At 36.2% G+C, this 15,238-nt stretch overlaps 1 protein-coding gene across 4 annotated transcripts in view; it reads left to right on the top strand.

Moving 5' to 3' along the window:
- Positions 1 to 76: 76 nt before the first annotated feature.
- The window catches only part of KDM2B (lysine demethylase 2B), a 58,096-nt gene continuing 42,934 nt past the window's right edge, over positions 77 to 15,238 (top strand). For 3 of the 4 annotated variants that reach the window (XM_072415907.1, XM_072415908.1, XM_072415906.1), the window contains exons 1-3: positions 77 to 178; positions 13,390 to 13,483; positions 14,678 to 14,831. In XM_072415907.1, the coding sequence (XP_072272008.1) occupies positions 99 to 178; positions 13,390 to 13,483; positions 14,678 to 14,831 (328 nt within the window). In that variant the 5' untranslated portion in view covers positions 77 to 98. Of the gene's footprint in view, positions 179 to 6,480; positions 6,998 to 13,389; positions 13,484 to 14,677; positions 14,832 to 15,238 lie in introns of those variants that run through there. The other variant, XM_072415909.1, reaches the window with a different exon arrangement.

The following is a 15,238-nucleotide window of genomic DNA, read 5'->3' as shown; positions in this document are numbered from 1 at the left end:
TTTAGGCTTTCTTTACATTTGTAATGTAATACTTTTAAGTATGATCTAATATAGATTTTGAATTCATATAGGTAGATGCAGTTGATTGGGTAGATAACATGTGGCCTCCACATTTAAAGGAGAATCAAAAAGAAACAACAAATGTTTTGTCTGAAATGAAGTATCCTAAAGTAAAAAAGTAAGTCATTTTGAAGTTTGTATCTGACTTTTTTACTTTTATTTGCATTTTGTGTTTGTGTTCTTTTTTTCCTTTATTTTCTGCTGCTTACAAATATTTTCCTAAATCAGTGTTCTCCCCAGCCCCTTTTAGCTGGGCACAGCACCCGGCAATTTTCAGTAACCACTTAGCTATTTTTGGGTGGTTACTGAAGAGTTGGGTCAAAATACAGGGGCTGCCACCCGCCTACAATTTCTTCCCACCCAGCTAATCATTTCTGGGTTAAACACTGCTAAATATACAGGTATAGTATAATTAAATAAACATTTTTTTTTTTTTAAAGAAATGTGATATTCTTTCTTTATATACTACATTTTCCCATATGCCTGTGCAGGTTAGAGGTAACATTTGTGCCCAGTGAAAAATATTCAGCCTATGCTCATGTGCCATGGAGAGAATGTTACTGAATCATGTTAATGTTACTATGTTTAGAAGCAATATTCAATATTGAGTTCATATTAAAATAAAAAGTTTGCAGTGCTCCCTGCCTATTTGACAGTTGAAAGTGATAAGTATGATAAACTACTACTCGCACTCTATACAGATTTGAACTTCAACTGTGAAATTAAGCTATTTTATGCCCCCTGCCATGGCCCCAAGCCCTTGTTATTGGGACCCTTTTTGTACCAGAAAGTAGAGGACCATCCATACCAAGGTGCTCACAAGATTTTTACACCCAAGAGCAAATAGGAAGCACTATCACACATTTCTGCCTGATGATGAGCTATACATACAAACAGGCACATAGAAAATGTTTTGTTTTGCATTGTACCCAGTTGCATTCTTTGTTTGTGGACTGTAGTGTCTTGGCTTATAGTCATGCTTAGGAATTTTCCCCCCAGGTTCTACAGATCCCCCCCCCATATTTTCCAATTAAAGTTTATTTCAATTTGGACAACTACGGTAATAAATTTAAATTCCTATGCTAAGTATAATTCAGACTAAGGGGTCTATTTTTAAAGCTAACATTAACTCCCTGGTGGAGATTCTTTCAGGTCCATTTACTTTAAGGGCAAGTGATTCAGAGTATACCAGTTCAAAACTTTTTCATTTGGCACAATGTTCCAAGAGCCTGTAAAAGAACTGCAAAAGAAGAAAAGTAATTTAAATAAGGTAGATATAGTATATGGAACATCTAGAATTTTTAACTTGTCCAATGGATACTCTGCAAATCTACCTTTTTGTCTGGCATTCCGTCTGAATATTTAGTTTTGTGTCCTGGCACTCGTGTGCATACAGACTCATAGTTGTGGTATGCTGCCCCTGATTTCTAGGCTCACGTGATTATATTAACAAATATTGATATTGTGAGGTTTGGTGACACTACTACTGCATTGCTCACTATTCTCTTGCTGGAGGCTCTGACATCAGGAAGCAAAACCCTTTCTCTTTCAAGAACATGGCATAATAATCCGTAATTGAGAAAATATCAGGCAAAGGAGGACAATAAGCAACTCTGATGATTAGTTATTTGCAATTACCTACTTTTATTTGGACACCGCTTCTAGAGTTCAGTTCTTGTTAGAGTTCAGTCACAGGTAAGTAATGGTCTTAAAGCCACAACGTGATTGTAAAAACATCTGCAAGTTTTCATGTGTTTCCTTTACAATGTGTAACACAGTGGGGTTGATGTCAGAAAAAGTGCCTTACTGTAAGATGGGGATTTTGTAATTACTGTAAGAACTGAGATTTTTTTGACTGATCAATAGGGGAACCCCTATTTGTAAGATGATACATATGACAGCATTTCCTAGACACTATTCCCTAGGTACAAGTTAAAAAGTCCCACCCCTTGAGATCTCAGAATCAAAAGTTACCCATAAAGTGTCTCACTGTAATTTCCTAACAAACAGAGGCTTCCTATATAACATTTTAAAATTGTTTTCTCTATTTGTATGCCAAGCATCACCACTGCAAAAAGCAAGGAGTAAGAGCCGTGTCACATGTGCAATTTTGTGGCAGCTACAGAATCACTTTTGTTGCTAGGAAAAACATAATTGCTGTCAATGATAGGTTACTAAAATTCCATCGACTTGTAGCTGAATCGCTCATTGACTATTTGCTGCATTTGGAGCTTGCAACAGAATTTCCAGATTCAGTATCTACATTGTAGCAGCTACAAATCATCAGAAAAAAGACGCAGAGGAGTTTATAACTGCTACAGATTGCTATTACAAAGTTATGAATGTAGCATGGCCATGGCCAAGACTTTTTTATTGTATATATTTCTGCTTTAGGAGATTGTCCTGGTAACCATTGTCACAAAGTCAGAAAATGATTGAAAGTTCTATAAATTTAGAGTTGTCACATGAACAAGATGATTGGACTGCTTCTTGTTCAGTTTCTGTTACCTGGAGTAAGGAAAAATCTCCCCACAAAGAAAAAAAACAAAGTAACATACAGTAGGTTCTAATACCCACTCCATCCAAAGTTTGGCAAAGCATGCAGCCATGTCACAACAAAGAAGGTTTTGCATATTCACATTCCTCGTTTAGCACCACTTTAAATCATAGTGGGGCTATATGGGAATATTTCTGCTTATTGCAGCAGTTCTGCTGGACTTCAGAGGTTAGAATTCTAGTCAATAGGGAATTCTTCAGTTTATTGTGGGTTTAGAATTTGTGTTCTTGATGGAGCTACAATGTTTTGTGTCTTTAAACTGTATAAAAAAAACGTATTGACTGTAAAAAATTTTGGTAGGCTGATATTTCCTCCCCTATTTGTGTAAATTGAAGAGGAGTGTGAGAACTTTGCCAGGCCACAGATCATCAGATACTTACATATTTATAGCTTTTATTGATTAGGCTACTTTTTCACCCTTCATTTCCCTACTCAACAGAATTATTCCTCCAGGAAGCCAGAAAACAGTAGACATGAATGAAAGATGATCACACAATGCTGTTCAGCTTAGTATTTAGAGGCAAGGGTGAGGAACATCGGGAACCCCCCCTCACTACATTATCCCCTATAAGAAAATGACAGCACTCTCACCTATCAGTTGTGATCTGCCCCGATTGCAGGCTAAATGACGTCGGGACCGTTGTACACACACATTGTGACTAAGCGACTGATATCTTGTGGATCCATATAGTCTGAGTGTAGGGTTTCTGTGGCATATTCATTGCGGGCACTTGGTGGTGCATAACATTCAGTTTGATATGCTGTATTTAAAGTAGATGCAAACCCCTGCTAGGTAACATTTAGTTTGCTAAAGCAAATGGTATGCTAAAAGAGTTGCAATTTTTAGTAATATGCTTGTTTTTACCTTCATCCTTTTTTTTGAAATTGTGTATTTATTGAACAATTTTTTACATACAAAAAAAAAAATAATATAAATAAAAATAATAACAAATAAGGTAAAAGTTAAATGCAGAGTCAAGCAAAAGATGATAACCATCTAGCGAAGACATAGAAAGGAGAACATTGGGAATGTAAGATCTTGAGTACTTCAGCAATCCATGTACATTGTTGTTATAAAAGTCCCTTTTAAACATAAAACACCTTAACTTTTTAACATCTCAGTTCTACTGATATCTTGCATTCTTTTTGCATCCATATTCTTTATATGATGAGGCATTTCTAGGTCAAAATTTCTGATTGTTGTTTATTGTGAATATGTGAAATATCTACCTGTAGCCTCATGACAGGGTGACAACAGGGTTGCCCTATAACAGGAGTTGCCTTATCAAGTTTGTGCATGGAAGTCCTTGAAATTCAGTTTTCAATAGAAAATATAAAAATAACATTAAATCTTCCTTATTCTTTATTTGAAGGGCCCAATAAGGTGATACAATTAATTTATGACATTTGATGGTTGGTGAATAATTAGGAGGTCCAGAGGGAACTTTTTTAAGGCACTTCAATCTGGTCTTGCAAACAGAGGAATAAATAGGCAAACAGGCAGGTAAACATGTTTTATTGTAGGATGTACATCGCCATCGTCTCTTCAGCAAACAAACACACTTGCTTGAATTTTATTTTCATGTGATTCACACTTTTTACACACATTCAAAATATAAGTTTTTTATTCCATACATTTGGAAAAATGTAGCCATACTGCTGCAACAAAGCAGCTCTATAAAGTGTGTGTGCAATACCTTTTCTGAGTTCCCAACTATAAGACATACATTAATATAGCAGTGCCTTCTGTACAATGTTTTACCGGGGCAAACTACTTGGTGTATTTTCTATGCACCTGACTGTCTCCAATTGTCCCACTCAAGAGAGACACAGCGGCAGGACTGTTGTGAGTGGGGTATCCAGCTACGGGGTGTGTGACCAGTAAGGAGAGCTTTTGTGAAGACACTTCGTGTCACCTTGGCCAGTTCCCCCTTGGATTTTTTTTTTTCAGGCAAGGCACCTTCAATTTTTTTTGGATGAAAATACTGCTTAATAATGCAACAAAAGCAGGCCTGCCAGTACGCTGAAGATCCTTAGCATGTTTGTACACCAAATCCAACATATATATGTAAATATCTGAGTATATAATCAGTATAGGGGGGTCACTTGGAGGTAGTCTAGTTGAGGGGTATTTGGGTGTCCTGTACAATAATACAGTGATATGAATAGACCCGTTTACACGTTTAAACACATCCAAGTCTTGTTTCACCTGTATGTGTACTTTAATTTGACTATGGGCGTGCTCTTCACCTCATCTCCCCATTGTTATAAAAATATGTTTCTGTTGTTTTTAATTCACAAAATCTCCAGAATTATTTTTTTGTTAATTAAGAGGGAGCGTTTCAGTCAATTGTACCACACCCCTAAATACATTTTAAACAGAAAAGAGTGTTTGCAACATGAGCTTTTTTTTTTTTTTTTTTTTAGGTACTCCAAATCTCTAAATCTTTATACACACAATTTAAAATTAATCAATGATATTTATTCCTAATTCTCAATAAAATCAACCATATTGGTTAATAATTTTTTTTCAATATACAGACTTTCTTTGTGACAGTTCTCTTTCATTAATACAAAGTTTTGCTCTTGACGCGTTTCCCCTATTACAGCTTCATCAAAAGAGCAAATCTTAGCTGCTCTGTATATGATTTTAGTTCTTTAGAGATGCCAATCCTACCAATGACCATTCCTTAAAAAGAAACAATTGCTGCAAATTCCATATAGTTTTCATTAGACTATAAAACCACCTTTTATTTGAACGGAGAAACTCTTTAGGAGCTTGTATTCAAGGTGCAATATTAGAGCAGTGGACACCTTTTATGTTTAAAGGAGAAAAGATATCTTTCTTCCTTCTTATGCTACAACAAATTGTTCCACCCCAATTCACTGCTGTTTACCCCTTAGTTTAGATCTCCCTTCTCAAGGTATTACTCTGTAATCTTCAGGAATTACCAGACCATACCTAAATATCTGGGGCTTTCTCCAGTGATGAAGACCCTAGGTCATATAGAACAGTGGTCACCAACCAGTGGTCCATGGACCACTTGTGTTTTGCGAGAAAATTTTGGTGGTTCACAGAAAAATTTGGAGAGTACTTGCAATTATTATGTTTTATTAATAATAACACAAAAATATAATTCTAATAAATTCTCATATTCTGAATGACAATTTTGTCACCTTTTTTATTGCAATAAATTCACGAACTGTACTAGAGACGGAAAAACAAGGAAGGCGCAGCGTGACGTCAGTGTAGTCCTAATTTGTTTAAGGTAACCGTTGCCGAGCTGTTATTTTATTTGTTTATTTCTCAGATGCTCTTTTAGGAAAGTATGACCTTAACTGTGTATTTTCTCTAACTGTTATATTTATTGGCATCAAATAGTTTGACTTTGATAATTATTGTTTCTTGTTTGGTCTTAGATTCGAGTGAAATAAACCAATAATGAGTGAGAAAAAGCAAAAGAATATTTTGCATTTCTTTAGTAATCTGAAAGATAATACAACTAATGATAATAGTAACAATAGTAACACTTCACTTAACTCTGAGCTGATCAATGAATCAGATCCTCCACAGTCCTCTTCAGGCACCATTAGGAAGATCAATATTTAACAAATGTATTTATCGTTTTAAAAAAATTCATATTAATGGTCCGCGAGATTAAAATTATGAATTTAGTGGTCCGTGAGGTCCGAAAGGTTGGTGACCACTGAATTAGAATGTTAACGTGAAAAGTTTTTCTGTTACATTTCTCTTGTGCACATGGAACAATTATGTATGTATATCTATGATGATTATCCTTTTTATCTGTTCAGTAGAAAAGTCACACTAAACCCAATTATTGGTTGATTGTGATTGTTCTTTAATAATTGTCCTTGCATGGTGACTTCTTGATGGTGATTAAGGATTCATTGTTTTAGAATCTGCAAACTTCTAAATCTGTTCATGATCATTCTAAATCTGTTGGTGGTTAGTAATTCATGCCTTAGTTTTCATAGTAGATGGAAGCTATAAAGTGATGGAATTGTTATACAGGGAAATGGTGTCCCATCTGACTTGTGTACAATCTACTGTGTGTTGTACCTGTCCTCTGAAGGGTGGTGTCTGCATAGAGGTTACCAAGCACTCTGAGTGTCTTCCTGACAGCATTGCGTATCATTTCCTCAACCCCAGCCCTGGATGTGGTTGCTAGGCAGCCAGCGCTGATGTATCAGAGGTGTCTCTAGTTTGCGCCAGCCTCTCATGTACCAGGGACTATGAACGCTATCTGCATTCTGCTGACATCTTCCAGCTCTGTGTTTAGGAAGGAGGAGCGTAAAACCACTGCTAAGTGAATTCTTTCCAAGGCAGTTGTGACCAATCATTCTTTCTGCTGCAGAGAGGTAATGGAGACTCAGGAGGGCTAATCCTTATGGTATTAATGTAGTGCTGTGCGTGTGGGGTTGGGATAGAAGGATGCTGCTCTTCTTTCTTTCTAATTAATATTGATGGCTGGAGACCAACAAATTAATGATCCAGGCTTTGCATCTGTTATAGAATGTGTTTTGAGCTGTTTGGAAACATTTCGTTTTCCCTTTTCTTGAAATGAGTTTTAGTTAAGCTTTTTTTTTTCAGAGCTACGAATACTGCAGACAGTTTTGCAATAAATTTCTGCTGATGCACTGACTGCGTTGTGATTTTAAAGCGTTTATCACATCTTTTTTTTTTCATTTTGAAATTGCGTTTTTACACATCTGTATTTGTCATACGAGATTACACATCTATAGTTCTCTGTTTCTTGAAGGTCACACAAATGATATCTAAATTTGGATTTTTCTAATGAAACCATTGAATGAGATATGTTGCTGTTTTATCTGCACTGAGAGGACAATGACAGTAATTACTATGATGTCATCTGGTTTACTCCTAGTTTTCTACAGAGCTGCAAACATTTGCGAGTTGCTCTGTACAATGATGGCCCAACAATTGTACTACAAAAGTTTTGCTCGCAGCCTTAAAGTCTTATCATTCCTACAGACAAGATATGCTGAGACTTGTGGTTCTACATACTAGCCAGGCCTGCTTTGTCTTTTTTCCTGATATAGGTCTACATTTCTTAGCTATTCTACTATTAGTCTACTATTATCTGAATAGTACATCATTTTTCAAGAAAAAATGTGTCTTTGTAGAAGATGTGCTATGCATTTGTTCTCTTGTTTCTCTTTGAGTGAAATGTTCACAAAAATGATTCTGGTGTCAGAATACTATTATTAAATGTAAACTTTATTAGGTGTCTTCTATTTTATAGTTATGGAATACACAGTCGAATTTTCAAAATGTTTAGGTTGCCATTTTGGTTTAGTTTAGTTCATTGGGTTCCAACTACATCTAAAATAATATCTTAATATTTATTGGTATCACAAACACTGGCTTTTATATCTGAAGGACTTCAGGTAATATTTATTCTGATTAAAAACAGATCTCTGAGCTATAATGATATCATCAGGACATCATTTAAGGCAAATATAAAAAACACAAACTAACGCATTTCTGTATTTATTAATACATCAATATTTTATTTTTTTTTGTAATTCAAGCAGTGAAAATAAATGTACGTACTAATGAGGAACCATTCAGTTGATGTGCTAACACGTTGCATGCTGACAGGAAGAGAAGTCAAAATGACACAGAAATGGGTTAATCGCTTTGCTGCTTCTCATTTACTGTCCAGTCACAGGTTGGAGGCAGGGACTTAATAAGCTGACAAGTTGGTTGAATGATGCTTGCCACTTGTAATAGAAGTAAAGAAGTACTGCCTGGGACCTCTGCATTTTGTTTTTCTTCTTGTAATAGACTGTCATTTTTTCAAATATTTTTTTAATACAATACGGTTTGAAATACATTTTCCAGAATCAGGTTTATTGTACAATATGTTAGAAATATAAGTTTAGGGTTAGTGATTCCAGGTTTGGTAATAGTATAATGGCATTATTTTTTAATCTGCCAGTGTAAGCAGCTACCACTACTAATGTTCCAATAAACAGTTCAAGATGTTGCCTGATCATACAGTAATGCAGTGAGCAAGGCTTGGTATGTTTTCTATGTGGTCCCACTATGTGACAAGTTTGAATCACGACTAGATGTCTCTACTGTGATTGCATTGGCAAGCATTGATCCCTGGCACTACATGAAATTCCATCATCCATGATTTCATTGTTCCCCTCCAACAAAAAAGAGTTTCTATCTTCAGGCAGGATCCTAAGCTATTTTTGAGGGTACTGGAGAGAGTGTTCCCAAATCACTGGGATACATAGATAGAGTAAAGCACCAATGCAAATGTTTGATCTCCAGTTTTACTGGAGTTCTGCTTTAAAACAGAGTTTGATTTAAATATAAAAACTCACCAATTAGTTGAGCTATCTATTTAATATGTATTTTATGGGGCTATTGTACTTTTGTTTAAGTAGGTATAAAACTAATCTTCCTGTCTTCATTAAAATATTAACTGCAAATTTTGTCATTATAGCTCTTGTTTCAGCACTTTATTTTATGGCTCACATTCAATGCACAGGCATATGTACTTCTTTAAAAAAAAAAACACCATAAACTTTGGAACTAATGAAGTGAATGCATATACATTTGAAGCACTGAGTTGCACAAAGACAAGAAGGTATAATGATTTTTTTCTGAAAGAAACACAACAATACATATGTTAAATAAAATGTCATACATTTAAAGTTGACATCTAATATAAAAATGGAAGCATAGCAATAGAAAGCTAACATACTGCAAGACTATTATTGGTTTAGTAAAAATCATTGCATCTGTCCTACATTAGCAACACTTTGTTTACATCCCACCTGCCACCCTGACACAGACCCCGACCCATATTCCATCTTTCTCTTGGACTGTATTTTAGCCTATTTTGACACTATCAGGAATACTGTAGGATGCAAACACTGCACTGCCCCTGTACAGGCTAAACAGCTGCAAATAAGATATCTGCCAAGTAAAAATTTCTTCTTAAAATAATGCAACTAAATCTAAAATCTTACTTTCTATCCCCCACACATTGCAAACCAGGATGAAAGTAGAACCCTTTACTGATGCTCAATAATTGCAACTGTAAATGATCGTTAGTGCTGTTCTGTTCTATGCAGGAGAGGACGAGTAGGAGGCACCCTGCTGCCTGCTCCCTATTAGAAAACAGTGGTTGTTCATGTAGGTCTTTTAGTAATCCAGCACAGCAGATCACTAAACGATGCTGGAGGACAGATGAACAGATGCTAGGTTTTCACCCAAGATGATCACAAAAGTTCATCTCTGTAGTAAAAAAATGTTGCATCTATTCACAGCTTTGGAGTGCCAGTCAGACTTAGCTGCATGGCATAGTGCTGTCTTCTCATTGCTTTTCAGGCATTGACAGCTGGTTTGGTAAAAGGGGCCCTTGCCAGCATGGTAATGCTTAGTTATCCAACAAGCTGGTAACTGCATGACCATGGGTTATAAATAATGATTTTTTTGGATCCCTATACACTCATGCATGGAATCCCAGGTTATTGAGCAGTCAAATTAAATAAAAATAATCAAATAGGTAAAAATGTTATATATATGTAGCTATATATAAAGTTATTTTGAAATCTACATTGACAATTTATATCCATAATCTTCCATTTTTCTATTCAAAGTTATTGGCAAGATATCCCAGTACAATTCTTAGGCACCCAACTGCCATGACTTATACAAAGCTAAGTGATGGTGTCACACTCCTTTTAAGCTGTACATTAGTTCTGGGTTCTGATAGGCTATATTTCAAAGCAGGGTTCAATTTCAAAAACAAAAAAAGTTCCTTTTTAGAGAACAGTTTGGTAAGTCTATTACTTATAACCGGCATGGTCAAGCTACAGCTCGTAGGCGATATACAGCCTGTTGGGCTTTTTAATTTTTTTAACCCTACAATGACCCCCAATCACTTCATATATAGTCAGGCACCTTCTGCTAGCACAATTTCCAAGTCTTTTACTTACCTGTATCAACTCCACTAAGCTTGTCAGTGTTTGTTTGGGTGGTTAACAGCCTTTTCATACCAATGAATAGATATAGAATAGGAGGCTCTGTGCTACTCAGCAACATTCCCAGTGAAGATCTTAGCAGAGCAGTGACCAGTAAGTATAAGACAGGGAAGGATGCCTGACTGTTACCACGTAATCTCTGTAAAACATGAATACTAATCTTACTAAAACCTTGACTAACTCCAAGCTAACTAATGCATAACCCTAACAATAAACAAAACCATATATCTGATTCCTGGTCCAGGAGTAGCCACTCCCAGTTAAGCTTTTAGCCTGGACAACTAGTGATCTGTCTACTTACAAAATATAAACTAAATAGATTATTATTATTATTATTATTATTATTATTAATAAACAGGATTTGTAAAGCGCCAACATATTACACAGTGCTGTACATTAAATAGGGGTTGCAAATGACAAATGAGTACAGACAGTGACACTGGAGGAGACTGGGGAGATGGGTGTGTGGAGATGGGACTAATTGAGAAAAGGACAATCATAACTGCACCTCTCCACAGATCTGGGCTTTAACGCAGGGTGGCTAGCCTTCCTTTGTTTGAAGTTTGCAAAAAGTCACCTGAAGGACTCTGACTGAGAGAAAGAAGATTCTCTGATCTTATGAAACCTAGATTGAACTGTTTGACCTAAATTCTAAACTTTACGCCGGGAGGAGACCAGGCACCCCTTGCCAAGTACCATCCCAACAGTAAAGCATATTGGTGACTTTATCATGCTGTGGGGGTGTTTTTCCAGCACCAGGAACCAGGAGACTCGTCAGGGTTGAGGTAAATTTGAATGGAGCAAAGTACAGAAATTTCCTCAATGAAAACCTGTTCCACAGTGCTCAGGACTTTAGACTTGATTCACTCTCTAACATGACAATGACCCAAAGCACACAGAAAAACACAGGAATGACATTGGGACAACTCTGTAAATGTCCTAAAGTGGCCCAGCCAGAATTCTGACTTGAGACCTGAAAATGACTGTCCACTGACGGTTCCCATCCAACCTGACTGAGCTTGATCAGATTTGTAGACGAAGAATGGCAGAACATCCTCCAATCCAGGTATGCAAAGCTTGATGCATCATACCTAAAAAGACCTGAGGCTGTAATTGTTGCCAAAAAGGTGCTTCAACAAAGTACTAAGTGAAGGGTCTGAGTACTTATGTAAATGTGATTTCATTTTTTTAATAAATTTACAAAATTGTCTCATTCTGTTTTCATTATGAGGTACTTAGTGTTATACCCTTTTGTTGCTCCACAGCTTATCATACTTTAACTTTGCATACTTCCTCTTATAGCTCCAGAGGCCCTTCTTAGAAGCCGTCGTCTGCACACATTGCACTGATAGTGGCCAGTAAGCCTAAAGCAGCTGTATGCATTGAGCAATAAATGTTTCTATTTATTAGGCTGTATTTTCGCTGTACACCAGTGGTTCTGGTAACTTGGTTGGCCTTTCTGGTATAAAGAAATGCATTGTAATAAAAGGCCATACTGTACATGAAAGTGGTTAGTAGAAGGCTTTCTGGTTGTTCCCCTTACTATAAACTGTCTGGGTATATTTTTTCTGTACATGCTTCTGAAATTGTTACATGCATTTATAAAATTTGTGTTATATATCTGTTTATACATAATTTGGTTTACTTATGATCTTTAGGTTTCAGTGATTTTATCTTAGAATTTAAGAATGCAGATTTTTCTGGGAAAACTTTGTATCTTTTTTAAACAATTTTATCATGTCAAACGGTAATAAGATTTGTCGTTTTTTAAGGCTTATACTTACTAGCCCACTTACCAGCCCTACTGTAATGTACCAGTTGCCAATTATACTAAAACTCCTGTGATTAAGGGACCTTTCAAACTTGTCTAATTTGGAGAATTATGTAAAAAATCTTATATTTTCCCTTTTTACATTGGAGTGCTGTTGAAAATAAAAGCCAACAGAGTGTGCTGACTAAATAGCACCACAACTGACAAGTGTATATGGGCTCCAGTAATCTAAAGCACAATGTCTTAGATCTCACACTTCAGATAACAGACATGGGGCTGTAAGTAGAGGAGTGCCTAGGTACCCTCATATACCAGGACGCACAATGCTATTTTCAGAAGAAATTTATTATAAAAGGTACACCTTTTAGATTGTATCGCAGGTACACTTACCATTTCTAACTGTTCCCTAATACATAGCATATTTTCATTATGAATTCAGGTCCACTTTAAGTCAATGTTTTTCAAAACTCTAAAGTCCCACATACCCAAAGGGGATAAGAACATACAGAGACAACTCTAAGAAAATTAAAAAGGGGGAAAGAATAAATAGAGACAACAGAACCAAAAGCAAGAAAATTACAATCAGAAGGGGCATTCCTACAAAAATGTGGGGAGCATAACAAGATTAGAGGATGGTAAACAAAATATGACTGTAACCAATTTTTTATTCATGTACATTTCCATAGTTATAATTCTAAATGTTGGTATATTGGAAGCACTTAGTAGTATAAGTTGGAGAAAATTCATACATAAAAAATTACTAAACTAAAACTATTAATATGAGCAATGTTATACAAGACTCTTTCCTTCTTGGTATATTGTTAGTTTAGTTGTAGTCAGTTTCCTCAAACATAGGATCCTTTGATGCTTCATGTTCGTTTTTGCATCAAAGTGTGTGCTATCTAGATCTGCTGAGTTGTAAATTGATTTGAACAGTTGATCTATTTCACAGGTATTGTTTGATGAGCGTCAAGGGCTGTTTCACTGATTTTCATATTGACTTTGGAGGGACATCCGTATGGTACCATGTTTTTCGAGGTGGAAAGGCAAGTCCATTTTTAATGATTTATAATGCAGATACTTAGAGACAAGAGAAGTGTTTCTTACATTTATAAGTTTCAGATTTTAACATTCTAAGACTGTCAAGATATATACCGAAAAGTGCATATTTCATCGAATTCAGACTCTTCACACGAATTTAGAATTCAAGGTGTCACTGATTCAGATCTCACCGAGTATTCGGTTTATGGGTCACTAAAAACTATATTATTTATCATCTCATTTATTAAATACTATTATAAGCACATCTCTGATAAGATTAGACAGCCATCATAACTCCCCATTTGGAGCAGGAGAGATGGGTAGTTGGTTCATTGTTATGACCAGGGAGGACAGGAATTCTGCCCAAGCGTGGGCAGAAAATTTGCTCCTAAGACCTTTAATTAACTTGCTTGCAGAAGAGGAGCTTTTTTTTAAAGAATATGAATGGCCCTCAAAATTGTGTTGTGTGGAGTGGAAGTTCAGCACAGTTTTAAAAAAATATTCAGAATATCCAGACTACTTGTAGACCACTGCTATGGGTTCTTTTTGTTTGGAATTTTTTTGATCTGCTCTGGTTAGTAACTTAGTACTTACACCAGGAGCCAAGCATAACATTAGAAGATGGTCAACAATGATGTGATTTTTTAGGAGAGGTTCACCCACCAGTTGGGTCTTGTTCTTATTGTTACCTTAGTTTACCAATGTTTTCCAGGCCTCAGTTATGCAAGCATGACCTTTGTGTTTCCTCCACATGTACTGTGCTAGCTATCTAAGCTATCTAGCTATCTAGCTAGCTAAGATTGCTGGAAAGCTGCTTTAGTGGCTTCTAGACCACTAGCCACAAATTTTATGCAAGTTATTGGTGGGCTAAAAACTAGTTATTGTCATTTTTGATTGATAAAGGGCCAACAAATTACACAGCACTATGGTGTTAATAGGGGCTGCAAATGACAAACCTTCATACAGAACCAGTACGAACAATGGCAAAGCAAGGAAAGAGGACCCTGCCCAATAGAGCTTATAATCTAAATAGTGGGAAACATATAGGGTTATACATTAGGTGGGGGAATGGAATCAGAGAACTCATATGTTACAAGAGTCCATGTTATACTTTGGGAAACACTGACTAGACTGTAGGGAGTAATCCTATTTTTTTGCTCAAAGATGTATTTACATAACATTTCCTATTTCTCCTTCAGGTGTTTTGGTTGATTCCTCCCACTGGGTATAACTTGCAGCTTTATGAGGAATGGCTTTTATCAGGGAAACAAACTGACATATTCTTAGGAGACAGATCACAGGGTTGTCAGAGGATTGAACTGAAGCAAGGACACACCTTCTTTATCCCATCAGGTAACAGCATTGTTTAGGGATAATTACAGATAATACCAGACATTTTATGGGTTTATTCAGTAAAACATTGCATATGGCTATAAGGTTGTGCAAAGTGCACAATATATTTTCCAGTCTACTAGGTCAAAGGAGTAAAGATGCTTTGAGCTGCTATTGGTCACTTTAATGTGACTTCTTTCCTCTTGTTTGCTTTCTCAGTAAGTATGTAAGCATCATACAGGCTTAGTGTACCCACAGTCTTTATAAAAAAAGTCAGTCTCATTTCTTTTATGTTCCCCTGGACTGGCCAGGCTCTTTTGGATCAGTTGACAGATTAGAAATCTTGAACTAGAGGCATTGAGATCATCTCTAAATATTCAATCCATGTCAACCACATTTGCAAGTAATGTATAGTAATATGTGCCATA

Source organism: Pyxicephalus adspersus, chromosome 6, assembly GCF_032062135.1.
Source record: "Pyxicephalus adspersus chromosome 6, UCB_Pads_2.0, whole genome shotgun sequence".
NCBI lineage: Eukaryota > Metazoa > Chordata > Amphibia > Anura > Pyxicephalidae > Pyxicephalus > Pyxicephalus adspersus.
Note: the sequence above shows the minus strand (reverse complement) of the source record. Positions and strands in the feature narration are given on the sequence as shown.